The sequence below is a fragment of the Aspergillus sclerotioniger genome (assembly GCF_003184525.1).
Source record: "Aspergillus sclerotioniger CBS 115572 chromosome Unknown BO94scaffold_7, whole genome shotgun sequence".
NCBI lineage: Eukaryota > Fungi > Ascomycota > Eurotiomycetes > Eurotiales > Aspergillaceae > Aspergillus > Aspergillus sclerotioniger.
In genome coordinates, this window is record NW_020290997.1 from 472130 (window position 1) to 498181 (window position 26052).

Sequence of the window (26052 nt, forward strand, 5' to 3'; positions counted from 1 at the left end):
GCGGGGTTTATATCTGCGCAGCTAACCTCTCGCACAATAGAGCCATCCATACCGCAATTTTCAATTCACCATGGGTCAGGAGCTCCAGGTTCTTCCACCCGGCGCCGGCTACGGGATAGTCATTGGCATCGGGGGCATCTTTGCCTTGTTTATGCTCGGTATCTCGTGGTTACAGAATCGCTACACTCAATTTTCCACCCATCGGGCGGAGGAATTCAACACAGCATCACGGTCCGTAAAGCCGGGTCTGATTTCAGCCGGCATTGTTTCATCATGGACGTGGTCAGCGACACTTTTGACCAGCTCGACCTTCGCCTATTCCTATGGCGTGTGTGGACCCATGTGGTATGGCGCCATCGGAACCCTGCAGATCTTACTTTTTGCTCTCATCGCCGTCAAAATCAAAGCCAATGCGCCCGGTGCGCACACCATGCCGGAGATCGTCCTCACTCGACATGGCAATGTTGCCCATCTAACTTACTTGTATAATGGACTGGCAACCAATCTGTTGGTCAGCGCGTGTTTGGTCCTCGGTGGCGCACAGGTCGTCGCAGCCTTAACCGGGATGAACGTGTATGCAGCAATCTTCCTCATCCCTGCGGTTGTCGCAGCATATGTCATTGTCGGAGGATTGCGCGCCACCTTCATCGCTGATTACACCCACACCATCATCCTATTCATCGCGATCTTGGTCTTCGGCTTCTCAGTGTCCGCCACAAGTGATTTGATTGGAAGCCCAGGAAGGCTGTACGACCTGCTACAAGAAGCGTCCAAGAACATGCCCATCGATCGCAACACAGATGGATCATACCTCGCATTCCGCTCCGTCGGCGGTCTCATATTCGCCGTAGACATCTTTGTCTCTGGCTTCAGCACCGTCTGGCTCGACCAGGCCTACTGGCAACGCGCAATTGCCTCACGACCCGAATCCTCTGTTAAAGCATACATGCTCGGCGGGCTTGCATGGTACGGTAAGCATCAAACCCAACCTTCATCTCCAATAACATCCCACCAACACAGGACCAGGAATCCCGTTCGGCTTTGCCACAGCAATGGGCCTAGGTTGCGCAGCCCTAACAACCAACCCATCCTTCCCCACCTACCCCAATCCCCTCTCTGCCGAACAAATCGACGCCGGCCTGTCCGCCCCAGCCACCGCAATCACCCTCCTCGGAAAAGGCGGCGCCGTCCTAATGCTCATCCTCCTCTTCATGGCCGTAACCAGCTCCACCTCCGCCGAACTCATCGCCGTCTCCTCCCTCCTCACCTTCGACGTGTACAAAACCTACATCCGTCCCAACACCGACTCTGCCACCCTCGTCCGCGTCAGCCACTGGGGGATCGTCATCTACGCCATCATCCTGGCCGCTTTCTGTTGCATCCTCAATGCCGCAGGAGTCAGTCTCACCTGGCTCTTGACCGTGCTCGGTGTAATCGTCGGTGGAGCCGCCATTCCAGTCGGCCTGATCCTCCTCTGGGACCGCATGTCCACTGTCGCAGCCATCGCAGCACCCTGGATTGGATTCAGCCTGGGGCTGATCGTATGGTTTGTCACGTCATGGAAACGGTCAGGGGGGATTAGTGTTGCGACGACGGGCGATGCCACGAATGCAGTAGCTGGTAATCTAGCCTCGTTCGGAGTTGGAACTATTTCGGCTGTTTGTTTGAGTCTACTCTTCCCTGGCAAGCGTATCCCAGATACAGAAAAGACAGGTAGTATAACAGGCATCCCCATCCAGTCCAAAGAACCCACAACAGAGCACCCACCAAACGAGAAACAAACTACAGATATCCTCACAACCCCCGCATCAAACGACGCGCCCCCACAAAAAGCCGAACCTCAAAACGAAATCATCCAATACCTCGAAACAGACGCCATCGAACCCATGGACCCGGTTCTCGTCCGAAAGGCAGAACGAATTGCCTGGACAGCTAATGGTGTTTTCATTGGTGTTGCGGTGATTCTCGTTCCGTTTACCTTGTTCGGGACGCGGTACGTGTATACGAAAGAGTTCTTTACGGGGTGGGTAGTTGTTTCCCTCATTTGGGTGTGGATGAGTGTGATTATTTGCGTGGTTTATCCGGTGGTAAGTGTTTATTTGATTGATGATGATGACTTGGGGGGTTGATTTGCTGATGATGGTTTAGGTTGAGAGTGCGGGTGCTTTGAGGTATATTTCGAGGGGGGTTTGGGGGGATATCTGGGGAGAGAAGAAGGAACAAAGGGGAGTGGAGGAGGGTGTGTGAGGGTTGTGGTGGTAGGTTTCTCTATGTATCGTTTCTTGAAGCGATATGGTTTAGAATGTCTGGTCTATGCTGAGACTGTTGATATTGACTTGTCTTCATCTGACAAGGTGGGTTCGTCGGCGGCCACCGTAGAGGATCTTTTCTCGTCGATTAGAGATCATAGAGATGATTGATTATTAAACAACGCAAAAGATTCATTCAGATCTGGCGGGGTGCTCATCTAGCTCATCTAGCGGAAAGAATTAATCTCCATGCGGTAGAGGCAACTTGATATGCATTTCTTCAGAGTTTGAAGAACGCTCTTTGTCAGTAACTTCCTATAGGTTTCGCTGACGCAATATGTCATTTCAAAACCATAACATACTCTTTTGTCATCGATACAGTGTTGAGGGAGGTTGTGAGTCACATGCAGATGTGGGGGGCTCTGAGATAACCTTTAGCTTGCATACAGACAACCACTAAATCAATCTTTACGTTAACTGTCGTCATTGTCCTTCCGAGGGTAATTAAAGGATATTTCCTATAGCTTGCCCTAACCATTCGGGAAACATGACGTGATAGGACACGCACACAGTATACCTAGCATCCAGGAAAAAGGAGATAGATGATTAGAGTGGAGTCGGTGCTCGCAAGAATACTTTCAGTCACTTTCCTCTTTCTGTAGACCTATTTGGTAGAGCCTTAATACTTTGCGTCGATCTCGGGCTTACCCTGAAAGCCAGAGGAAATTTCCTAGGAATCTTAGGTAGCATATGGGAATACAGCGAGAGTTACAGCATGACTGGGGAGGTTGCAGCATGTGGCCATATTAGGCGGTCGTAATTGTGTAACTTGGTTTAATGTTCGATCTGGTTCCAGATCTCTGATTAATAATGTTGTTACACGAAGGGGGGAAATATCATTACTACAGCTAAGTCCTCACTGGAGACATCCAATAAGATGTGGAATGTACCGACAGCCAGCCGCGAAATACTACCTGACCCTAGCCTCACTCAAGCCCAAGACCCCAATGCTATTCCGGAGAATCCCTACATGCAAGCATTTACTCGGAAGCTATCGCCTTATTAGCCACAATGCATCCAGGAAAAAGGGATATATAAAGGCAATGTCTCCCCTCATCCTGCATCCAAACTAACACACAAAACAAAAAAGCAAAAAATCAAAAAAACAAAAATACAAAAAAGTCTCTTTTATATATATACAAACCGCTCAGCTGGCCACGAGCCAGGCCCTCTTTCATTAATTCCTCATCTCCACTCTACTCCATCCAGGTCAGCCCTCAACACAAAGGAAACACTCTTTTATCTATACAAAGCCCTCTACTGGCCACGAGCCAGGCCCTCTTTCATTAATTCCTCATCTCCACTCTACTCCAGTCCTCACGAGACAGCCTTCCATCAAGAGAGTCAGTCACACCTCCTCCTATCCTCTTCCTATCTCAACAACCACATACTCACAGGCATCCACGAATAGAGCAGATTCCTGAAGCGAAGCATCTTCCGTGCTTCTTCTAACCAAATCATGCCTCACCTCCGACGACGAGTCCGATGTACTCTGGACGCGCCACTTACCACAAATCGATTCAGACAACAAAGAAAACACGTGTTGCGTTAATCACAAGCGCGTGAAGAAGAAAGGATAATGCCACTCCGAAAAATTGAAACTCGCTGAGAAAAGTCCGAGATTTCACTCGGAATCTCCATCCTCTGTGGACATGAAGTCCGTCCCAGCTGCACACTTTCATGGTCCCGTGGTCTGACACATATCCAATCCAGGGAGTTCAAGGATATGCATACAGGGAGCGGAGGAACCCATCAGGAAACCAACCAGCGGCTCGCGGGAAGGAAAACATAATGTCGGTCCGAGAAGCGGACCATAGCTGGATGAACCTGCACTTGCAATTGAGACTTGTATTTATGTGTGTCTGTGGCGTGTATACCAATTGCCAGACAAGGGTTGGTTCTTGGGCCTGGCATGGTCCATGGGGAATAGATGAATTCTTATCGAGGATTTTGATACAGAGAACGGGAGAACCGGTGTATGTCATGCCTCGTACGGGGTAAAGCAATCATCTCAGTCTAGAAGATGGGTGATCTTACGGATGAGGATGGTCATGGATCTCATATTGGATCGGATCGGAAAGATCAGCTCGGGGAATATAGGGATTATGCCAATCCGGAGTCGACCATTTGTTAGGACGAGGATGGCCACGGATCACATATTCTATCCGTGGCTATGAAGTAAAGCCAGCACGCATTGCAGTGTGATGGTTCCTGGGTCTGCAAGGAGTTCATGTGGTAGTTGCATCGACGATGTTGGTGGCTCCGCGGTGTTGAACTTGGAAGGGAAATCCTGTGGTAGTGGTGCTTGGTCTCAGGCAGAAGCACTTTCAATTGGTATGAGAGATTGGATGCTATATGACGGCATTGGCGGCTGAGCTTTGGGGTTTGCAGCCGCCACTTTATCAGTGCCTTCGCGACCTGGAGAATGTGGTTCTGGCATTTGGCTTTGGACAACAGGAGGGAACTCATAGAGGTACACCAATTGTATCTCTGTGGCGTTTGCTGTTATGAAAACCATGAGAAGAGAAACGATATGTTACATATCAGGATTGAATTATGTTTAACAAGGTTTGGGTGGTGCAAGCTGTACCTCGAGTGTGTGGCCACTCATGGTATACCTTTCTAGGAATGGAAGATGAGGATGGTAATCATACACCTGCTTGCTGTCACGCACCAGGAGAACATGCTGAGGGGTGCAATATCTAAACTTGCATCAGAAAGACTGATTCTCGCTGCTACGAACTCGATGGGCAGAAGCCATTTCTGTTTTCGAAATTACATAAGTAAACGGACGGATCATGTTTAACAAGGTCTGGGCTTTGCAATCCGTGCTACTGGTGCTTTGGCCACTCACTACCACCGACCAACCCATCCGCTGAACTTGGCATCCAGGATTCCCTCATGAAGGGTTCACCTGGCAAGAGTGATCTTCCCAACTTGGACGGGAGAACTCTCACAATTGATGACCGCTTCCAAATCAACAGGAAGCATACGGTCTTACTCCCGGGTGCTTAAATCCGTTGTGGCATATGTCGCTGCGTCGAACCTGTCCATGAAATTGTATGTCTCTGAGAGCTAGATCTTGGCAAGAAATCCCACACAGGTATGAGAGGAGGCCTAATCCCTCTCTAACTCTCCTAGAAAGATTTCTTCCACATATATCAACTCAGCTTCATCACATTACTTCCTGGTCATCTACTGTTTCTATATTGAGGGCCCATATTGGTGCTGCCTGATGGGATCAGATGGCTGATCCATACAGGTTAGGGGAGGGTGTCCGCGAAACCCCCACGGTTCTCAAATATGCCAGCAGCCTCTACTGTATGAGGAAGATCTGAAGAGGAAGTTCAATGACATCTGGACTTAATACAAGGACATGGGAATATCGCAAGGCTGAGATCAAAGTGCGGCGTTACAGCTAACGGGCCATGGTCTGTGCTGTGTCTAACTTCCTGGTCATAGTCAACAAAGGGACAGTGGATTGGGATGATGCTCAAGGTGCTGGAGCAGGCCGCGAATGAGATCGGCCCTCGGTATTTACGACTGTACGAAGAAGATCTGAAGAGGCGAGTAGATGTGGATATCGAGGCGTGCACATCTCTCTCAACAACAAACGAGGGGGCATTTATGGACGAATGCAAGTGGATCCTCAAGAGCCTATGGAGCCCAGAGGGTATGCAGCCTATGTTGAAAGCGATGTCACGTCCAATGGGTCATTTCATGTTTATAAATCCGCTGATGATGGTCAACAAGACCGAGAGGCGGCCGAGACGAGGTTAAAGGCACTGAAGGTTGTGGATATTTCTGACTGTTTGAAGAAGATCTAAAGAGGCAGTTCATTGAGGACTATGGAACATAGATATAGATATTTGAGAAACTAGAGGGCATGCAACCTCCTTTCAAAAACCATTGACTTGATCATTACGTAACACTATGAAAAATATACATTATTCAGCCGTTAGATATATCTAACAGTAGATAAAGGAGTGGAGATTTATATTTGTTAAAAATGTCAATAATTCTTGGAATTATACAAGTGTTAGTGAAATATGCCCTGGATGAATAAACTAGATCCTTGATTTGAGACTCTTGTAAAATTCTCGTATGAGAAAACAGCAGATAGAGATGACGTTATCCTCAATATCGTGATCGGATTATAAGTCTGACCGGGAATACAACAACAAATCAACCAGGAAAGGGGATTTGCAACGTTTATAACCCTATCCAGGTGTAATAATATATAGTGCATGCTGATGACCACGGCTTTGACTTTGCTTGATAGGTAATTCGATTATCCGAAGAACCGTTGTTCTGTTGCTTGACGTCAGGAGTCATGGAAGTCACAACGACAGGCTGCTAACTCCAAAAGTATCTTTTGGATGGTTCTTGAAAGATTTATTCACGGCTCATGTGCTCTTCGGTTATATGGAATTCAAATGTGGTTGTAGTGGATGTGCAGACACGCCGGGGAAGGCACCTGCGTTTACCCGATGGCCGCAATAGCCTCTCGACGCTGTCGACGTTCAAAGAATGTCACCCATCTGTGTCTCTGAATCCTTTTCAGGATACGTAGTTATAACATTTATCCAACGAGGTATCGACTGCATGGTATCTGAACTTGTCGACAATTGAATGTCCATTCTCCGCTTATCTACCAGGATAGACAGATATAGCCTGCTCGTATCCAGTATAGCGTAGAGGATTGAAGCTTCCACAATAGGTATCTGGAGCACGACATATGCTTGAACCATGGACCGGGACTCATAACCTCGAATGTACTGTCCCCCAGAAGTATGGCTGATGAAGGCTACGAAGGACTGACGGCATCAGATACCTCGAAGACTAATCTGGAGACAGCATCTCCGTTTTACAGATTGGAGCTGAACACACCTTCTACATGGAGATATCTGCATATTTTAGCGATCATGGCGTACTGTGCCTTCACATGGGGGTGCTCGGTGGGGGTTGTTTGAGACGCGGAACCACGGAGGCAAGGTTGGCTACCGAAGGCCTGCAAGATGACGCTGTGGCGACAGAACCTGAACCCGTGGCAGCTATGACGGTTCAGGGCCCCCCTATCCCCCCAAACTCATCGATATCTTCCAACGCCTACCCACTCGTCTTCGGCACTAACAACACTGCCGACCACCCGCCACTGTATATACCACCGCAAAGATAACACGGGGACTATACCCAACACTCGAGACCTCTAGCGGCAACAAAGACACTGTCCATGATAGGTAGACGGAAATGTCGATTCGAAGAATTATTGGAGGCGCGGTCTGAGCAAGAATGTGGATTTCGAGGGGGGAGCGTCTTGAAGAGGTTGATTAACGTCCAAACTGAACCAGGAGTAGATACTAAAACCACGAGACACTGGATGTGAGTAGATAAACGATCTGCCTGGAATGATGATTAGAGGTAGACGAGTCAGGGTAGGGTGGTACGGAAGTCGTCGTGGCAGGTAGAACCATTGATGCCTTCCAGGGTCAACAGCGCAGGGGCCACGGGGGCGTGGTTGCTTGGACTGAGGGGGCGTTGCATTGAAAGGCGATGGGGAATTCAGTAGTGAAGCAATCCAGGAAGTAAGGCTTGTAAGCAGAAAAGGGGTTGGTGTATTATGAGTGGAAAGGAGAGATAGATGGTGGCAGGAAGGCCAGAGGTCGGGAAGAAAGAGGCGCAGAATGGTCAGGTGACGGGCATAGTAGTTCGGTCGTGCTAACCCCTCTCGTTGCAGGAAAGCTGCGGGCTTGCAGTCACAGGGGCCAGAGGTTGTGTGGCATCCTGATGCAGCTCCCAGCGTAGATGCAGATGTCTACCCGGGACCCAATGTGGCGTGCGAGATAGCTAGAAGGGTGCTTGGAGAGAGTGGGAGTGAAGGAAACCATCAAATTCCTACCCGGTGAGGCTGTTACGTGGGGTCCTGACTTGTGACGTCAGCGCACCAATATAGTACTGCCAGTGCTCACAGATCGATGGGGGTTGAAGGAAGGGCAGAACCCCAGATGCAGGTAGATCTAGTAGGTGTGGATCAGGCGCATAGCGGGGTATCTGGGCCAGCAGCATTGCAGGCTTTCTGCATTGCCCTGCAGGCAGAATCTGCGAATGGTCAGGAAAAGCAGGCCAGCGGCCTGACTCCAATGTGTGCCAAATGTGTGAGAACACTTCCGCTACAAGTCAGATGACATCTAACTAATTGGGCTTAGTCTGCGCCGTCCCATGGTTGAAATTCCGCCAAGCCTTCTTGTGATTCGTCCATGGATATCTAGGTCAACAATGGTCTTCATGAATCTACTCCGTACATCGCTCTGGGCGACAAGTTTTAGAGATCTCTGGAACCTCATCATGATAGCCATGGCGTTTACTCTCTGTGATATCCTTCTGCCCATACGGACATGTCATGCATTCAGTGAATTTGTCAATTATTCTACCCCGGCTCTGCCAACTACGTCCTGAACAATGGTTTCGATGCTTTCTGGTCGAAATGAATCTCATGATAAACCCCCAGACTGTCATCATCCTCATGATACGGATGGCACATGCTGACACGGTGATTGGCTGGGGTAGGTTGGAGAGTGGGTCCTGTTGGCCGTAGTTGTGAGGAACCTGCCGACAAAATATCGATATGAAGGAACTTGCCTACAAAATAAAGGCCAATTCCGATTTCATCAGAGGGAGGAGAATGGCTATATAATGGGGGGTCATTCCCCGGCTTTGTCCGGTCTGTACATCGAGTAGTTTCGGTATATTTTTGCTCATACACCATGAATCAAACTCCAAACGTTCTTGAGTGTGTTCCAGTACCTTGAAGCCAGTGACAAAGATAGCCACCCCGGCTCAGTATTATTACCAAGACCGGCATCGCTTCTTCCGCCTGCTTGTTTGGGAAAGCCGTGACCCCAAAACTGGCAGAATCCCACCGCCTTGCAGACCGCTGCCTGAAGCCACTATGCGTGTTATGCCTGGGGTATCATTGTCCCGGGCATTCTGATTGCCTGAGGCACTAATTACATCCTCAGCACATGATGTGTGTGGTCGTTCTTCTACAAGGCTTCTGCAAATAGACCAACGTGCGGTCGGGGGTTTGCCAGCCAGTCTTCCCAATGAAGGCAGCGCGGACGATGAAATAAAGCCGGGGTGGCTAGAATTCCCCCCCTGATAAGGATGCAGCGGGTTAACCAATTCACTATAGGATGAGGGCGGAGAAATGGATTAAAAGTATTCAGAACTCGCCCGAGATGAAAAAGCTGATCGGGAATTGCAAGTCCATGGAAGACTCAGATCGCCCGGGGTCACAGTTGTTGATACTGGCTACGACCCTCGCGCAACCTTCTTCGAAGATAAGGATCGGAGAAATCAGCTCGGGGAATATAGGGATTATACCAATCCGGAGTCGACCGATCCTCAGGACGAGGATGGTCACGGATCACATATTCTATCCGTGGCTATGAAGCTAGCGCCAACAGCACGCTTCCATGTTGCCCGGGTCGCGCGGTACAGGGCTGATCTGGATAGATCAGTGGAACATGTGGCTGAGGTTCGATAACTCATTTCTTATCTTTTCAAGGACTGAATTGCGACCCTTGGAGAGGTTCTTGATAAATACGAAGAGCATTCCCCGGCAACACCAGAAGATTTAATGTTCGCGAAGCAGTTAGTCGGAGTCGAAGGGGGGTTGGAGGGGATCTTGAACGGTTTGGAGTTTCTCAAGGCAGAGAAGGTCAGTGCGGAGAAGTTGGTATATCGCATATGAGGCTGGGGATCTTGTCCTCCCAACGCGCGACTAACCATGTTTGATTTCCATCTCATTCTTCGATTCCCGGAGCTGTGCTTTTTCAATGTATCTATGCTCGGTGGACACTTGGCACGACGTACAGAGGTTGATCAGTAAGGCATCCTTTCATCACAAGCCTCAAATACGTCCAGAAGAGGCAGTCAGCCCCTATCACTTCAACTGCGGGCGCATTCCACCAATTCCCCCCAGAGCATGGCTTCGGTGGCTGAGATGCTACCTAATCGACGTGAGCACCGTATGCAATCGTTCATGGTATCGTGTTCCCTGTGAGATGACCATACATCGGCGAGACTGGCTTGTCTCCCCGGCCAAGCGCCCAGTAACTTGAGCTGGACACTCTAGTCATCATCTTGTCTAGCGCGGACTCCGAGGTTTGACAATAGACTGCAAGTATTGTGGCTGCGGCACTCCATCCTTTAATTCCCTCGCTTGCGCCGGATGCATGGTTTCATACTGTCAATTTATCCCGACACCCGAGGTGCCTTGGAAACATATAGGAGTGCGTACTGCAACATGCTCAACAGCGGACAGGACTGTGCAATCCAGGATTACACGATTTACCCTACGGTCGTATGAGACTGGGATGCAGATTGCGGTGTGCCTAATACCACTCATAGTTCCAATGTTTCATGGCACATAGCTAATTGGGAAATACAGATTCCGTAATCATTCCCCATTTTCTCTGGCAATCTCCAAGTCGTTTCATCCCATCCCATCATACGCACCTACCTCGTTCCAATTCAATCCATACCAGATAGAAGCACACTTCAGAAGACCTCTTCCACATACCGGTCCCCTAGTCGCTGCTTCGCATCTCCCCCGACAATCTGGCTGAGCTTCGCCAGCACTCCCTCCGTCATAATGGCACTTCCACAAACGTAAACGTAGCCCTTCTTCTCCACCAATTTATTCCGGATTTCATCTCGCTTGTGCCAGAGGAAGTCCTGGACCCTCTTTTTCTCCTTGTTACTGGGAACAAGACATGACATATCCAGCACGCGGTGCCTCTCAGCTAGGGATGTTGTAGAACGAATGATATCCCCGTCGAGGAGCCGGAATCCGGCAAATAGACTTATCGGGGAATTTTCAAATGGGTGAGCCTTGCTGCTCTGCGCCTGGGATGTTTGTACGATGTGGATGCGGTGCTGGAGGAGACTGCGGACGGGTGCGAATCCGGAGCCAGTGGTGATGGCGATGAGAGGCGTTTGCACGGCTAGGAACCCCGCGGCGGGTGCAGTTGGGACGAGAGAGTATTTGACCTGCGCTCCAGGCTGGAGAGTGGCTAGGTAGATCTCGCTGAATCGACCGTGGCGGTGTGGTTTGATCAGGAGCTCGACCTTCTTGTCCCCGAGATATCGAGATGATGACGCAACGGAGAACGCTCGTGGTCGAAGAAGTGGCAGGTCGAGACAAATCGAGAGGCGGAGGGCTTCGGACAGTTGGGAGGGATTTTCCACTGTGGCACATCGCTCCAATGTTTCAATGACGGTTTCGTTGTCCTTTCTCGGTTGATTGGTCCAGCTTTGGGTCTTGAATCGATCCTCCAAGTCCACAAAACAAGAAAGGAACTCTTGGTACGTCCATTGTCGCAGCTTCGGGTCGGAAAACGGCACTAACTTCTGTGCATCCGCAATCCCCAGGGCGGCCATTGCCCGAGCTACCTGTGAGGAGGAATTCGTCGGTAGAAGCCGCAAGTGTTTCATCTCACCATATTCGACGCCTTTAAGAGTCATGACGATAAGTCTTTCATCCTCCCCGGTCGCGGGAGAGGACTTCGATAGAAGGGTGGCTGTGTCAAACTGGTGGAGCATGACAGCCTGCGCCATGAACTCCTCCTCGGGATTCTCCCTCAACTCGCCAACCCCCCCCGTCAAGGAAGACTCGACCGCTTCCAACCAACGATTGAACAGACGTAATGGTAGTGCCTCGGCCGCTACATCTGCCTTAACCAGCCCCCCGGCTATCTGCAAGACGCCCAGTTCCCGGAAGAAGTCGTACACGTCTATTGCCGCGGCGTTGAAGTTCGAATAGGCGCTATCTCCCACCCCAAAGACTGATACTCGAAGCTGCGAAAAGTCAGCAGTATGAGTCCGGAGCATGTGGCCCCTGGCCTTTGCAAATTCTTCTCCGTTGGATGGGAAGGCGCCGCTGCCTGTCGTCGACGCTACCACGAGTATCACGTCCGATGGATCAACTTTATGGAGGTCCAAGGCATTCAAGGACGTAAATGTAACGCGGAATCCTTTCGTACATTTCTTCTTCACACTGCGATGGAGCTTGTCGGCTAGATTACGGGCCGTTGTCCCCTTGCTGCAGTAGCAGATGCGCACGGTGTTGGATGGCCCTTGTGACAGGTGGTCTATCCCTACGCTGCCATGGCCGTTGGACCAACCAGCTGCAAAGGTACTCAAGGTCTCGGTTACCTATACCGGGGCAATCCCATCTATTAGCTGACAAATGATAGTACCTGGAGTCATTGGCTTACCCAGCGTTCCTCCTTTCGCACGAGACGGACTGGATCTGCATCGGTAGCGCTCTTCCGACGCTGCCAACACTTGACGGGGTCGTAGCGATTTCGACAGATCATCGGTTTGGGCTGGTAGTTGGGCGCGCCCCCTCGGTGCCATATTGGTACGATGGAGCCCTGGGGAGGAGAGATCCAGTAAGGGTCGGAATTCAGCCGGTAACCGTTCTTCGCAGCATAATCATCATCATATTGACACCAGTCCGATGACGCGGCGAGAGTTCCAACACAGGTGACACCCCTCTTGAGGAATGAGCACCGCACCGCGTAGTTTAGCTCTGCCTGGGCCCGGCTCAGCCAGCGAAGCTGTTCATAGTCGGGGAGATCTTCCATCGCTCGGACTTCGGAATATTCCTGCCTTTGGCGATATGAATCGATGTCGAAACCAATTACCTTGGCCACGTCCGGCAAGGAGTCGTATCGAAACGTGTCAGCAAGATTTCGGACGCCGATCTCTGCATCCATGTACCTGAATGGCATGTCAGTCAAGTTCACCATGAACGGGGAGGCAGGACTACCATCCGAGGAATGGTGCAGCAGTGTATTGGACCCCACCGATATCGAATCCCAACCGACTCAAAGCCGGAAACTGGTACCACTTGAGACCCAGTTTTCCGAAGCCTGGGTAGTCAGGATGCTCAATATCTATCAATCGACGTAGACGATCGGGTAGCTCCACCATTGCCGGTGCATCATTTTCTGCCATGGCGACGATTGGGAGTAAATCCCAGCGGGTTTTAGGGCAGGGAGGTGTCCAGCCCAGGTCGATCATATCCCTGGTCAGCTGGATATTGCTTGGATCACCGAGGACTGAGCCGTCATCGAGTTCATACTGCGTCACTGCTGGTTAGGTTTGTCTTTGGCAGAATGCGATGGGAGAGACGTACGGCAGCAAACCCTAGCACCTGCTTGTTCCAGAACATGGGTCCCTCACCATCCACGGATTTAGGCGGGAAGGCAAACACTGCAAGAAGCCTTAGTTCGACTCACTATCCCGTCCGGGCGAAAGCTGCCTACCGGTGGGCCTTATTTGGCCGTCATTAAAGGACTTGGTTATCTCCTCTAGAAGTGCAGTCACCATTTCAACACTCGTTTGGATATGTCGGAGATCGCACAACTCCAGCTCTTGATACCGCGACCGCATGATGCACTTGCGGGAATTCCTCCACGCCAGCTGCAGCCCATATCGGAGTTCCTCGGACGTTTGCATCCAGGTGGATGTTTTGCCGACTCTTTTGGCCCCTTGGATCCAGACGATTTTGTCCTTGGCCGACCGATTGATCTCCTCCATCACCTGTTCCTTTCGCTCAGAGTAGCGGTTTTCCGTGTAGATGCCATCCTGCCAGAGCTGCCACAGGAATGCCGACGCCTCGTCCCGCACAATTTCGATGGGATGGTTCTCCCCGACTTTCGGTTCATCGGTATGGACCAGTCGTCCTGCTTGACAGAACTTGTCTGTGCAGCCGGTGGGGGCCAGGATGGGGTTTCTCTCGAGGATCTTGTCGTACTCTGCGAACGGGCATCGTGATGCCGGCATAGCCTCTGCGTTTGGAGTGGATCTTGTCAAAGGCATGTCGACTCTTCTGCCCATAATCTGTTTTTGAAATTTGGCAATGTGCAAGAGGGATCAACATTGAAGAAGGCCTTGCACTCCTGTTGAAGCGACCCAATTCCCTGGGTGAGGTGCGCTTTATAGCAGTGAATTCACATGAATGTGTTGCTCGGCTGCCTAAAACTGCCGAGTCATCATGGAACCAACTGTCCTTCCCTATTTGGCAGCATGCCTCAGTGTGCCGAATGGCCCTTGAATCCGGCTTACCTGGCCCGATGTCGTGTTGAAGCCCGACCCACTGTGAGCCATCCCATGGACCATTCTCAACCAGGTTTAGCGGCGGTTCCTTCGGTTCTTGCCGACTCACCGTCGGTGACAGTGACTTTGGCATGCAGTGAATCATCAGCCATGACTTGGGAGTGTGACAACACCGAATCCTTCCCATTGACATGTATAGGATGAGCCAATCCAACACTGTGTGTTTATTCTATCCCTCACAGCGCTGGTAAGCAATCGGGGATTGGCTCAAGTCGATGATGGTCTAGGCTTGGTTCCTGGGCTTCGGACCCAGTCACTAACCAACCAGGCGCCCAACTAGGCCTCCGCGCCGTTGACGTTGAGTCCACTTGGTGGCTCACCCATGTTGCTTGTTGGTTTTAGGCCCCCCACAGTGGCATGATCCTGCGGTGTTCTGTTTCCCCTAGATATCTGGCTCTCGCGAAGGGGCCACTATTCTCGGACCCCACACATGATAAGCACTACTCGGGCGCACAACTGTCAAGGGTAAATCCTTAACCAACACCAACACTGACACCGACAGCTGACTATTCACTCTCTTTCATTGGCTCTGTTGACAATGAACCTGGCCTAGTCGAATTATCTGGCATCTTGATCACAGCAGTGAGAAGATGAAAGAGATATTTGCTATTGCACCTATCAGATAATCTGGGTGATGCCAAAGTTCAGATCGATCTATTTATAGCGCCATACGAATTACATGCCTTTTCCGGTTCTTCAGCTGGAGACCCTGTAGGGTGCCCGGCACTGTCCCATGACATCTCGGTCAATGTCTCGGCAGGGTCTTTTGATCTCTAGGTTTGGACCATGCTGATGTTCACTTGCCTAGACCTAGGTACTTTCTGAACGACCTTCTGTCCGACCGCGAACGATTCCCTGGGTCAGATGATCCTGTCTAGTGTGTCATGTCTACGTATTTTACTTGATGGACAGTGATCGAATTTCAAGGCATCTCACACCATCTCCCGGTGCTATTTGCCAAGACTATGTCTCTTTTGTTGTGGTTCCATTCTCTATGCACTGGGTTTCTCCCCTCACTATTAGCTTAGCCCGCGAAACCAACTGAGTTACTGCCGGCATCTTCGATATATTGCGGACGCTCTGTGCATCTGATGGCAAGGAACTTTATAGATCTCCAGCTCATGATTGGCTCATTCTGTCCCCAATAAGAAGTAAGATAGATATTGCCAGTTCTCATTGTATCTGAAGGAAATACTTGGATTCAAATACATATCAACAAGTAAGCCACTGACCATAGACTATTTCTCATAAAGACCAGAATATCATGCTAATTCAGCCATCAATGAACTGCTACCCATCCATAAACATATTCGTACCACAGAGGCCCCTGAAATATAAACTTATTCACTTTTCCCCGCTACAATCACCCAAATAAATTAACCAAAACACAATATTATATTAACCAACTACCTAGCCAGGACCAGTAGTACAACCGAACCCCGTAACTAATATCTAAACCAAACATCCATTCCCAATGATCATGTCTCTTGACCATACAATCTCCCCTAACCACCACGAGAAATCTTACTCAGAAGCGATGTGTACGCTGGTGTCAGCACAACACAGCCAGCACCGTGTCTACTGACCCTGACTCTCACTGTAATCAGATCCATCTGTGCCACCAATCGCAACGCACTATCACATCATAAACGTATTAGCCAAACCCCCCAACCTCCAGAATTCCCCCCCACCAAGAAAGAATCCATATAGGGAAAAAAAAAAAAAAGGAAAACTCACAGTCGACCCCTCCCCAGGACAACAAGCGATGATATTCTGACACACGGGGCCCTTATCGGTATCTTTGATCAGAGCTATTTACCCAACCCCCATCACACACACATTAGCCTTTACTCCACTTCTTTCCTCAAACCTCCCTCCTTAGAGGTACAAGTACAGGGAAGGGTAAAGGGAATACATACACAAAAGCCCCAACTCATCAATAACATCCGCCGAAGCACAGGCCGAACCCTCATTATCGACAAGAGTCTTGACGAGACCGCGGCCGAGGAGGTCGTTCAGGATGCCGTCGGTTTGTTCGCTGTTGGTCGGGTTGCAGCAGGAGATGTTCCCGGTGGTGCATTGTCTGTCGGTGGCGGAGATGAATGCGGGGGAGGAGGAGAGGGAGGTTGCGGTTGCGGTGGTGGCCGCGGCTGCGAGGAGGGGGAGGATGGTGGTGAGGAATTGCATTTTGGATTTGGGTTTTTGGATGAGGATTGGATGATGAGTGGATGGTTGTGATGATGAGGGAGGTGGTGTTGGGGGGTGGTGTTACTATAATGTGAACAACATATAACCTTTTGCCACTAATTATTCCATCTAGATAGCACAAGAAGCCCAACATCATGAGCTTCACTGTGCTACTGTTCTTGAAAATACGCCCAACCCCACATCATCTTCCCCTACATCCCGGCCACAAAGTCACAATGAAGTATACCCGTCTGCTAAACGCAAGTCATGTAGACTTCGTCGTGTCCTTGTGGATGGGAAGAAGAAAAGCGACGAGCTATTGGAGTTGGGAAGTATACCACAACTCGCAGCCCAGGGAAGCTCTGGAGAAGAAAAGAGAACAAGTAGGTATTGGTATATACCTAATTCTCCGGGTATCAGTGCTTAGACTGGGATAGGGCTTCATGCTTTCATCCCCTGAGAGAATGTGGTATTTGGTCGCGGAATAGTGTGTGATCGAGTGATAGTTCCTCTGAAGGGAGAAACAGGGACTCTCAAGAGGAGGAATGGAGGATACTGGGTTCGGGGAAGTCGCTCGGGCTTTACTTAGTGTGAATGGATGGGATGGAATGGAAGGTTTTGCTCTGGCCAGGGCAATGGGGAGGAAATTTGATCTACGTTTACCATTGCTAGAAATGGGCTATTCGAAGACAAAGAAACCTAGGGACAAGTGCCATTCACTGGGTACCAAGGAGCGTTCAATCCCTGTTCAGAAATGAAAGAACGCAAATCACAGAAGTAGCAAGGAATTGTAATTTCATATTAGCTTATCTGAGTATCAAGCTACGAAGGGGTGATCAAGCAATGCTGGTATAGCTATCTCTATAGGCCAGTTACGATGCTCCTGTAATCCGTGTACCCTGTTTACTGGACCTTGGAAATGCCTTGAAAGGGCTATCGACTTTTTCCTTGGTGAACGAGGGCAGGTATGCAAACAGAACTCTAGATTGGAGGACTCAGGTCTCATGCTGCGATTTACCATTGCAGCCAACTAAATCCGGTGGGGTAGATCATCGAAGCCCCATGTACGTGCCCACAACTTGGCCCTAAGCCTGCCGTAATGAAAGCAGGTACCCGTTAGCACTGGGTAACCCACCATCCTATAGCAAGCACAGAGAGTAGGTTCTCATATAACACACCGATTTAGACATATCTATTGATGACGGCTAAGGTTGCATGATTATCCTCGATTAGAATCAAGAGCGGTATCTTGCGGTGTCACTGAATTTTGAGAATAGAAGCTCAGCTGTTTGCGCCTAGGCATGCAAGTACATTCCCACCCAAACTCCATAGCACATAATCCTATCTTTGGGATGATCATCATCGCTTCCAAGATGCGAGCATCAGCAGAGCTGATCGTCAACAGGTGGTATGAGACGGTCAAGGAATTGTCTCAGAACAAATTCCATCGCTTGCAAGGCTGTGGAGACCTACGTAAATCAGGAACAGATTTGAACATCCAAGGAGAGGTCTAAGTCTCCACCTGAAGTTATAAAACGTCGTTCAAATCCTCTGCTTAAGATACCTTTCATCATCATCAAGAATTCACTTCATTTGAAGCATATCTCTCCATCTCAACACTCTCAATCTACAAACATTTGTTTGAAGCTTCCAACCTTTCTCAAAATGAAGTTCACCATTGCTGCTATCGTTGGCTTTGCCATGACCGCCGCCGCTGTTCCCGCGGTTGCACGCACCCAGCAGAAGCTCTCCATTGATGATGCCAAGGGTCAGTGCTCGACTGGCGATATCTACTGCTGCAACCCCACCAACACGGAGAAGACCGATGGCATCCTGAACAACCTTGCTGGAAAGAGTCTCGTCCTCAAGACCTTGATTGATGGCGAGAACACCTCCTGTGCTAGCACCTCGCTCATTAAGGACCTCGACCTCCTTTGTAAGCGTCATTCACTCCTATTACAGCCAGCAAGCAAAACTTAACAACACCTCCTACCCTTCTTCGAAAAGGGAGACGACGACAAGAGTTCCTACTGCAAGAACACCATTGCTTGCTGCCCCAACGGAAACGTGAGTGCGCCCTTGATAAAAAGCCAAGCACCTGCTAACTAAGACCTTCCAAGTGCGCGGCCCTTGACCTCAGTGACAACTAGAGTGGCTCACCTCAGTGGCCCTGGCCCCTGCCGCCAAAGCCAATGTAACACTATCGGAACGCACTCGGCCACGTTTCACGGGCTTCCACATCATCCTGCAACCATCGATGGATTTCGGCAATGACTTCAAGCCTCATGGATCTTGGTCAACAGCTGTACTTTGAGTCTTGGAGTTAGAGTAGATTTAGTTTAGAAAATTGGAACAAATGGCATTGTCTATTGTCCGCACCACACTTCCCCCAAGCTAGTTTGTGATTCTGCACAGGGCATCTCCACGCTAACCCAGATCATACTCTTATTTTGAATCATGATTCGGCAGTGATTGGTTGAAGCGCTGATGATATGACTTGGTTAGTGCGTAGCTAGCAAAGCAAGGGGGCGTCTAGCGTTGGAGGAGACTGACAGGAACACCGCAGATTGTCACCTGTCGCTTCAATAAAGTTTGAGCGTTGTGCAACTATCGGATCCCCATTCCAGGCACGGGTCTAGAAATGTCAACCGGCTCGATTTGTCAATCTATCCCTGTCAGTGTCATGACTCGTGAAAGCAGAGGCCGATATCCGAAAATACACCGGGGAAATGTGCGATGTATTTGCGGTATGGTGATATTACGCGTCTTGAGTCAACCAGGTTCAGGTCTCTTTTACCCCAATACGCCTGCGCCTTCTTTTTGTACCCTCTGTACGTTCTAGTAATTAGTTTGTGGTATCGCATTGCAGGGGTTGGTCGGGATCCTCTCCCAGCGTTACGTTTCCCAGTCCTACTCCCTACTTTGTGGGTGAGAATGAATGATCTGCGAAAAAGCCACTGGAAGCGGTTGGACCAACAGCTCTCCGGTCCTCCTCCATACACAGGCCTCCGGGAAAGAGAAATGCGCCGTCTTCCCATTAGATCGAGCGGATGAGGCGGTAACACTCCGGCGACTTCTCCAGCCAGGCCCCATAGATTCTCCAGGGAAACCCGTCCGCCGTGGACTAAGACAGGGGACCGGTCATACATCAAGGGAAACAACGACGGATCCACAAGGGGGGTATCGTGGTTTGGCTGTGATCCCAGTTGTGCCACCTCCTCTTTGATTCCCTCCAGTCCTGACACCTTGGCTTGACACAAGGTTGAGGAGCTGTCAAACACCAACAGACGCTGCGTTTTCTGCCACATCTCCACTTTGTCTCGCAGTTCCTCGAGACACCAATTCCATACAGCAGAACTGATGAGAAAGCCTTCTGGTCCTTCTGTGGCGTCCTGGTGCCACTGCGCTAGTTGGGCTTCATCGCAGTCCAGTATCGCGCGATCCCACCCAGGGTGCTCGGTGACATATTGCATCAGTCGGAGCATGGCCATCTCGCGCTTGGTCAATCGAGGTGAGTGACGATATTCGACCAATCCATGGGCAAATCGGCGCTCCTGGGGGTTTCAAAGTCCAGGGGGATGGAGCCGAAGCCAGGGACCCGAAGTGGACCGTGGCCGTCATTGCTAAAGGTTGCCATTCTCATTGCAGTCTTTTTGCGTGTTAGACTGGTGGTATTTGATATTTGATTGTTTTGTGGAGGATCCAAGGTGTTTAAATAGTCTGAGAGGAGGAGTTGAGATACTTGGCAGATGCCCTGGTTATTATTACACGGGTGGTACCCGGCCTACCCAGCATCTTTCCTTAAAATAGCGGCCTTACTATCTCATTGGATTGCCAAGCATGGATCAAAAGATCCAGCCATTACTACAGCGACTTAACGTAACGGGTCCACTGCAGTGTTTTGGGTATCTCATGTTTGACGAAGGCAAGATACCAGGGGTGAAAGATGCCGCGTGGAATAGGGTACAATCCGCGTAAATAGGCCCATCAGAAAGCCATACTAACTGTTGGAATGGCTACTAAGGCGATTCAACCGTGTAGAATGAGATGGATGATGATCTAGCTAGGGGCCTCGTAGGCCATCTATATGGACTAACTAGCGGTGTAGGGAGGAGCGTCACGTGACCCTACGTTGCCTACCGGCGTGGGAGCCCATCGGGGATCCCAACACTAACCATTACTTCACCTTCGGAAGGCAAGAACCTACGATCTCCCGAAGATCCCCAGAGGCATGTAAAAACCCCTACAGACCCATGGAACGAGCCAAGGGACTACAAATGCTTACAAATCCACTTAGACGATGATGATGAACAGGAGAGAACCTGTCTGGCTTCACTAGCCCGACATAGAGATATCTGTGCGGACAATTTGTCTTCTGTACATATCTTTCCAATCCGGATTCCTGATGCCGTAAAATCACACGTTTCTGCTCGAAGATATTTGCTGCAGTGTTGAGTATGGCCATCATTGGTACCTGGAAATAGTCGCCAAGCACTTAAAGACCAAGGGTTTCAAACTGATGATTCCGAGACTGGAAGGATAGGCGATACTATTGGGAAGTTATTGTCAGTTACAAAGCTTTAATCTGAACGTAAACTGGGTGGATCACATCATTCGGGAGAATGGCTTTTTTGAGGTTGGCGATTTCCCCAACTCCCACAAGGCTAGCGTAAATCCAACTCAATCGATCGCCATCAACCGGAGAAAAATAATACGCGCACGGATCCTGTCGTGGTTTCTCCGTTCTCCATCCCGGGCAAGTCCATCCTGTGGAGAATCCACTTTCCGAGAAACCCATGCCGAGACCTGCCAAGAATGAGATTGGCTATCGGCCAGGATAGACCCCACTTGCCTTATTTCCCACTTTGATCTTATCTATCCGATTAGATTCCTTCAAGCGTGGTAGGTGTTTCCGATGCAGTCAATACCCAAACTATATAATTAACAAGAAACTGCCAACTCCAACATCTAATTAATCCCACTGATTCTCATCGCCCCTTTATTTCAACCACAAAATGTCTTCCCGAACTGCCGTCACTACCAACGAGGCCCCAAAGGGCGGTCCCCTCCTCTCCCAAGCCATCATCTCGGGTGGACTGGTATTCACCTCTGGCTCGCTCGGCATCGACCACGAAACGGGCCAATTTGTCACTGGTGGAACATACGACCGCGCAGTCAAGGCCTTCAGAAACCTAGAAGCCGTTCTGAAGGCCGCGGGCAGCGGTTTGGAGAAAGCAGTCAAAGTCACTATTTTTTTGTCGAGCATGGAGTATTACTCGGAGCTTAATAGAGCGTATGCGGATGTTTTTGCGGATGTTGAACCTAAGCCGGTATGTCGTTTGTCTTTAGCATAGCAGTACGCGTCGGGTGTCGACTAATTCCTATTTACTATACTAGTCACGCACGTGCGTGTCGGTAGCGAAGCTGCCGCTTGATGCGGAACTTGAGGTGGAGATGGTTGCTGCGTTGTGATGAGGTGTAAGGAAGGAAATGTTTGGAGAAGATGGTTGGATGGGTCTGTGGGTTGGGCTTCTATTGTATATACTATTTTAGAGCATGTTCCTTGGGTATTGTAACCATTTCTAAGTTAGGTCTCAGTATATAGATTGTGGGGCTATGGCATTGTGCTAGTTAGTGTGTTTACTAAAAGATTGAACAGTTTCACCTAAGGATCCGCAACTGTAATGAGTAAGAGAAAGGTACCAAGATACTTGCACACTATCCTAATGTTGCATTGGCTTTAAACAAATACATGAAAGAGATATAAAAACATTATAATATACACATCCCAGAACACCCCCTTACCCAATCCACGGAACAAACAAACCCGCCCAGTAAACACTTCCACCAATCTTACACCCCAATCCAAACCCTCTCCCCCCTACTTAGTAGAAGGATTCGGCATGGTCGTATTATGCGGCCACTTGCGAAACAAATCCGCCAAATGATCAATGGGCGCAGTCAACAGCCCGATGGCAGTCTCATATGGCGGCTTATCCGGTGCACTGGGATGCGAGCGCGACGGAACGAAAATCTTCGTACGGGCAAAAGACTTCGCATAGCTTTCGCTATCCTCGGGGGAAATAGCTGCCTCAAGCTGGGGTAAATCCTCCGTTTCCTCCTCCTTGATGTGCTGAGCGAGATCGCTCATGAGGGCCTTGACGGTAGGGAGAAATTCGGGGTCGTCTGGCTTCATGTTTTGGAACTTCTTCAATTGCTCTTTGACCTGTTGATTGATTAGCTAAGAGATGGATGGGTTTGGGTGTCGGGTGAGTACCTTTTGATGTTCCTGGCGGTCTTTGTTTGCGATAACGTCACCCCCGGTGATATATCGCTCAATGGCTGGATACACGACTAGTTCTTCGGCGATGGAATGTCGGGCCAGTTCCCAGGTGAATTGGTTCTGGTAGCGGGTTTGTTCGTCGGCATTGGAAGCCTGGAGAATCTGGTTGTAGTAGGATTCGATCTCGCGGTGGTCGTGCTTGATGGTGTCGATGATTCCGGACATTGTGATGGGGGTGCGATGGAGGGCTCGTTTTGGGATTGAGGATACCAGTTGGCGGGGGATGATGGGGCGGATGTGATGGAACATGTTATATTGAGAGGTGTGTAGTGGCTTGGACTATTCCAGTTGGGTTGAAATCGTGCATTTTATACATTGGTTTCAGGGTGTGCGATACTTGGCTCATTCATCGTGACGACAGGCACGTATTATTAAAATAGGGGGTTCTATTGGATGCATCATTTATGGGGTGGAATGCGTTCCAATGGTAAGGGTATGGGTCATGATGACGCATTGCGGGAAGGGAAGTATATTCACAACTTCCCCGGAATATAGCAGAAATGCCGAAAGAGATCAAATAAACCATACATTGTAAATGGTGGATGTCATTGTGATGCAACTGAATCTAGCCCTAAAGGACAGCTTTGTGTTACTTACAATATGCAATGGCTGGTGCCAAGATTACATCAGGTGTGGTACAATCACCTGTCATACTGACCTATGGATACTATGCTTATTGTCTGCCAAGTCAATTCATTTATGGAATGAAGTCTCTCATGCCAGTCTGCCAAGTGTCAGTTCCTGTCAGCTGAGTTGAAAGCCTCAATCACACGACATACCAAACCTCGTACCCCCTTCAGCTGCAACATTATACACAACACCAGTTCCAAGATATCACAACACACCCCATCTACACCGCAGGCTCCCCATCCTCCAAAGCACTACTACCACCCCCAACAACCTCCTCAAACCTCACCCTCTCCTCCTCCCCAATCCCATACCCAAACTCCGCCCCCGGAAACACACCCCCCTTAACCTCCCTCTTGAACTCCTCACCCCCCCAACCGCCACCCCCCACACATCCGCAAACCTCTTCACAAACCTCTTCACAAACCTCGGCACAAACCTCCCCGGCAAAAAATCCCCAACATATCTACCTGGACCAACACCTGTCCCGAGCACCCATTCCCAGACCCAATGCCAATCGTCGGAACCCGAAATCGCTTCGACACAATAGCAGCAACCTCCGCCGGCATCGCCTCCACCAGAATCATAAACGCCCCGGCCTCTTGAACCGCCATAGCATCACGCAGCACTTTAACCGCCCCAGCCGCAGTTTTCCCCTGCACCCTGAATCCACCCAGAAATGCTGTCGCTGGGGTGTCAGTCCGATATGCGCCATGACAGGGATTCCGGCATCGACGATGCGTTTGATGGTTGGTGCTAGTTCGGCTCCGCCTTCGAGTTTAATAGTATTCACACGACCTTGCTTGACCATTTGGATTGTAGATTCGACTGCCTCGGACGGAGAAACCTCGTAAGACCCCATTAATAGATCTGCTATCTGTTCACGCTAAACATCAGTCTAATATATCAAATACAAAAAGCATGCAAGAAATCCAAACCCACCAAAGATGCTCTCTTAACTGCCCGACTCTCGCTCCGATAGCGCAATGACATCTCGTCCATCGTGACCATAGTCGTATCTTTCATTCCCAATGCCACCATTGATAGACTATCTCCTATCAAGACCACTTCTATCCCCGCTGCATCTGCCACGAGTCCACTCAGAAAGTCATGGGCTGTGAGAATCGTGATGGGCTCGTTTCTCCGGTATAGGTTCTGCGGCGTGTGAATGGTTACTTTTTTCCGGGTGTTGGTGTGGGTAGTAGGTTGTTGGGGGGCGGAGTGTGAACTCCACCGGATGAAGGTTTGGGGTCGGTATCGGGGTGGAGAGGGGAGGGATCGGGGTAAGACGAGGGGCATTTTGAGATGAGGGAGTGAGAGGGGGTTTTGTTGGGTTCTCGGAGGGAGGGAAGGGGGGGCTGAAAAGTTGCGTTCTGGTGTATCCTGCGTATTTTTGTGTATTACGCGCCCTGTGAGGGACAGCTGTGGGACAGTGCTTTTTGGTCACTTTCAGTAACATTATGGGCTTGAAAGGAAAGGGTTTTGGCTTAGCTATTCTGATTGGTTTGGGTGGGATGTGATTGTTGTTTTTTGGATGAATGGTGATAATATTGAGCAACGTCCAGTTGGGGGTTGTATTTGCTTTTGAAACGGACGGATCTGTTAGGGCGGATGTGAGAGCTCTATCTAAAGTATGTTTGTTTGTAATACGGTACCTGGTTTAGGTAGAGGTTGTACCTGGTGACTGGGACTGTCAAGGCATGATAACTTGGGGTGTACACCCTAATTCGAAAGTTTCCAGGCTATTATGGCACTATAATCCCAGATGCTCTGACAAAGGAATCCCATCCTTTTCACCCACCTTCCAGTCCGACGTAGATCCGGGAGATAAACAGACGGGCAGCGGGTCGGGTTGTCTTAGAGTTGGAATTAACACTGATCTCGGAGGGCTCGAGAGGGGTAAAACATGAAGTTACTAAGAATAATTCATTTGTTTCCGGGATTGTCTCAAATCTACAATACAACTGAAAATTGACTTACCAACGATTTCTTTATCTTCATGATTGTGGTATCCTCGAATTACCCAAACGATCGGGTGCAGTACTCGACAGAAGATCAAGATATATATCTCAGGAGAGGATCACGGAGATCATTGAGTGCTATAAGAATCTAAACTGACCCATCTGATGCCAGTAATCCCACTAGCACTACTCCAGGCAGATCCATCATCATTCGCAGCAAAAGACAAATACTTATACTGAGGATGAAGGCATCTGTTGACAGGCACTTGGATAGGGTCGACAGTAAAAAGTCCAGTAGCCGCAGACTAATGGGCTATCGGCGGGCTAGTGGAGCGGGCAAAAAATAGACAAGAAAAAAAGAATGACCAGACTGGGGCTCGATCCCAGGACCTTATCGGTGTTAACGATACGTGATAACCAACTACACCATCCGGCC

General features: G+C 49.7%; 8 protein-coding genes and 1 non-coding gene across 9 annotated transcripts; 3 read left to right on the forward strand and 6 right to left on the reverse strand.

The window, feature by feature from the left end:
• Positions 1-70: 70 nt before the first annotated feature.
• Positions 71-2247, forward strand: BO94DRAFT_615947 (sodium:solute symporter family protein; the record flags this gene model as incomplete). Its single annotated transcript, XM_025616782.1, has 3 exons — positions 71-971; positions 1027-2087; positions 2149-2247. 3 exons carry the CDS (start codon positions 71-73, stop codon positions 2245-2247), a joined length of 2061 nt encoding a protein of 686 aa, XP_025469869.1.
• An 8531-nt stretch (positions 2248-10778) lies between these two features.
• On the reverse strand, positions 10779-14201 carry BO94DRAFT_622291 (nitric oxide synthase; the record flags this gene model as incomplete). The annotated part of the gene is made up of 5 exons (XM_025617068.1): positions 10779-12527; positions 12590-13097; positions 13147-13460; positions 13516-13592; positions 13646-14201. The coding sequence occupies 5 exons, from the start codon at positions 14199-14201 to the stop codon at positions 10872-10874; spliced, it is 3111 nt and encodes a 1036-aa protein (XP_025469870.1). The 3' UTR covers positions 10779-10871.
• Positions 14202-16235: 2034 nt separating this feature from the next.
• Positions 16236-16634, reverse strand: BO94DRAFT_421010 (uncharacterized protein; the record flags this gene model as incomplete). Its single annotated transcript, XM_025607403.1, has 2 exons — positions 16236-16309; positions 16418-16634. Coding segments are annotated over 2 exons (291 nt in total), but the record flags the coding sequence as incomplete, so codon positions are not given.
• A 1716-nt stretch (positions 16635-18350) lies between these two features.
• On the forward strand, positions 18351-18835 carry BO94DRAFT_583352 (spore-wall fungal hydrophobin dewA; the record flags this gene model as incomplete). Its single annotated transcript, XM_025615552.1, has 3 exons — positions 18351-18621; positions 18697-18752; positions 18806-18835. 3 exons carry the CDS (start codon positions 18351-18353, stop codon positions 18833-18835), a joined length of 357 nt encoding a protein of 118 aa, XP_025469872.1.
• Positions 18836-19366: 531 nt separating this feature from the next.
• BO94DRAFT_583353 (uncharacterized protein) lies at positions 19367-20176 on the reverse strand (the record flags this gene model as incomplete). Its single annotated transcript, XM_025615553.1, has 2 exons — positions 19367-19514; positions 19686-20176. 2 exons carry the CDS (start codon positions 20174-20176, stop codon positions 19367-19369), a joined length of 639 nt encoding a protein of 212 aa, XP_025469873.1.
• Positions 20177-21627: 1451 nt separating this feature from the next.
• Positions 21628-22215, forward strand: BO94DRAFT_615957 (YjgF-like protein). The gene is made up of 2 exons (XM_025616783.1): positions 21628-22015; positions 22083-22215. The coding sequence occupies exons 1-2, from the start codon at positions 21701-21703 to the stop codon at positions 22155-22157; spliced, it is 390 nt and encodes a 129-aa protein (XP_025469874.1). The 5' UTR covers positions 21628-21700; the 3' UTR covers positions 22158-22215.
• Positions 22216-22566: 351 nt separating this feature from the next.
• On the reverse strand, positions 22567-23193 carry BO94DRAFT_461055 (uncharacterized protein; the record flags this gene model as incomplete). Its single annotated transcript, XM_025607909.1, has 2 exons — positions 22567-22911; positions 22963-23193. The coding sequence occupies 2 exons, from the start codon at positions 23191-23193 to the stop codon at positions 22567-22569; spliced, it is 576 nt and encodes a 191-aa protein (XP_025469875.1).
• A 685-nt stretch (positions 23194-23878) lies between these two features.
• On the reverse strand, positions 23879-24954 carry BO94DRAFT_615962 (3-methyl-2-oxobutanoate hydroxymethyltransferase; the record flags this gene model as incomplete). The annotated part of the gene is made up of 5 exons (XM_025616784.1): positions 23879-24019; positions 24040-24072; positions 24126-24311; positions 24374-24532; positions 24598-24954. 5 exons carry the CDS (start codon positions 24952-24954, stop codon positions 23879-23881), a joined length of 876 nt encoding a protein of 291 aa, XP_025469876.1.
• A 1024-nt stretch (positions 24955-25978) lies between these two features.
• On the reverse strand, positions 25979-26052 carry BO94DRAFT_t110. The gene has a single exon. It is a non-coding gene; the product is annotated as a tRNA-Val (tRNA).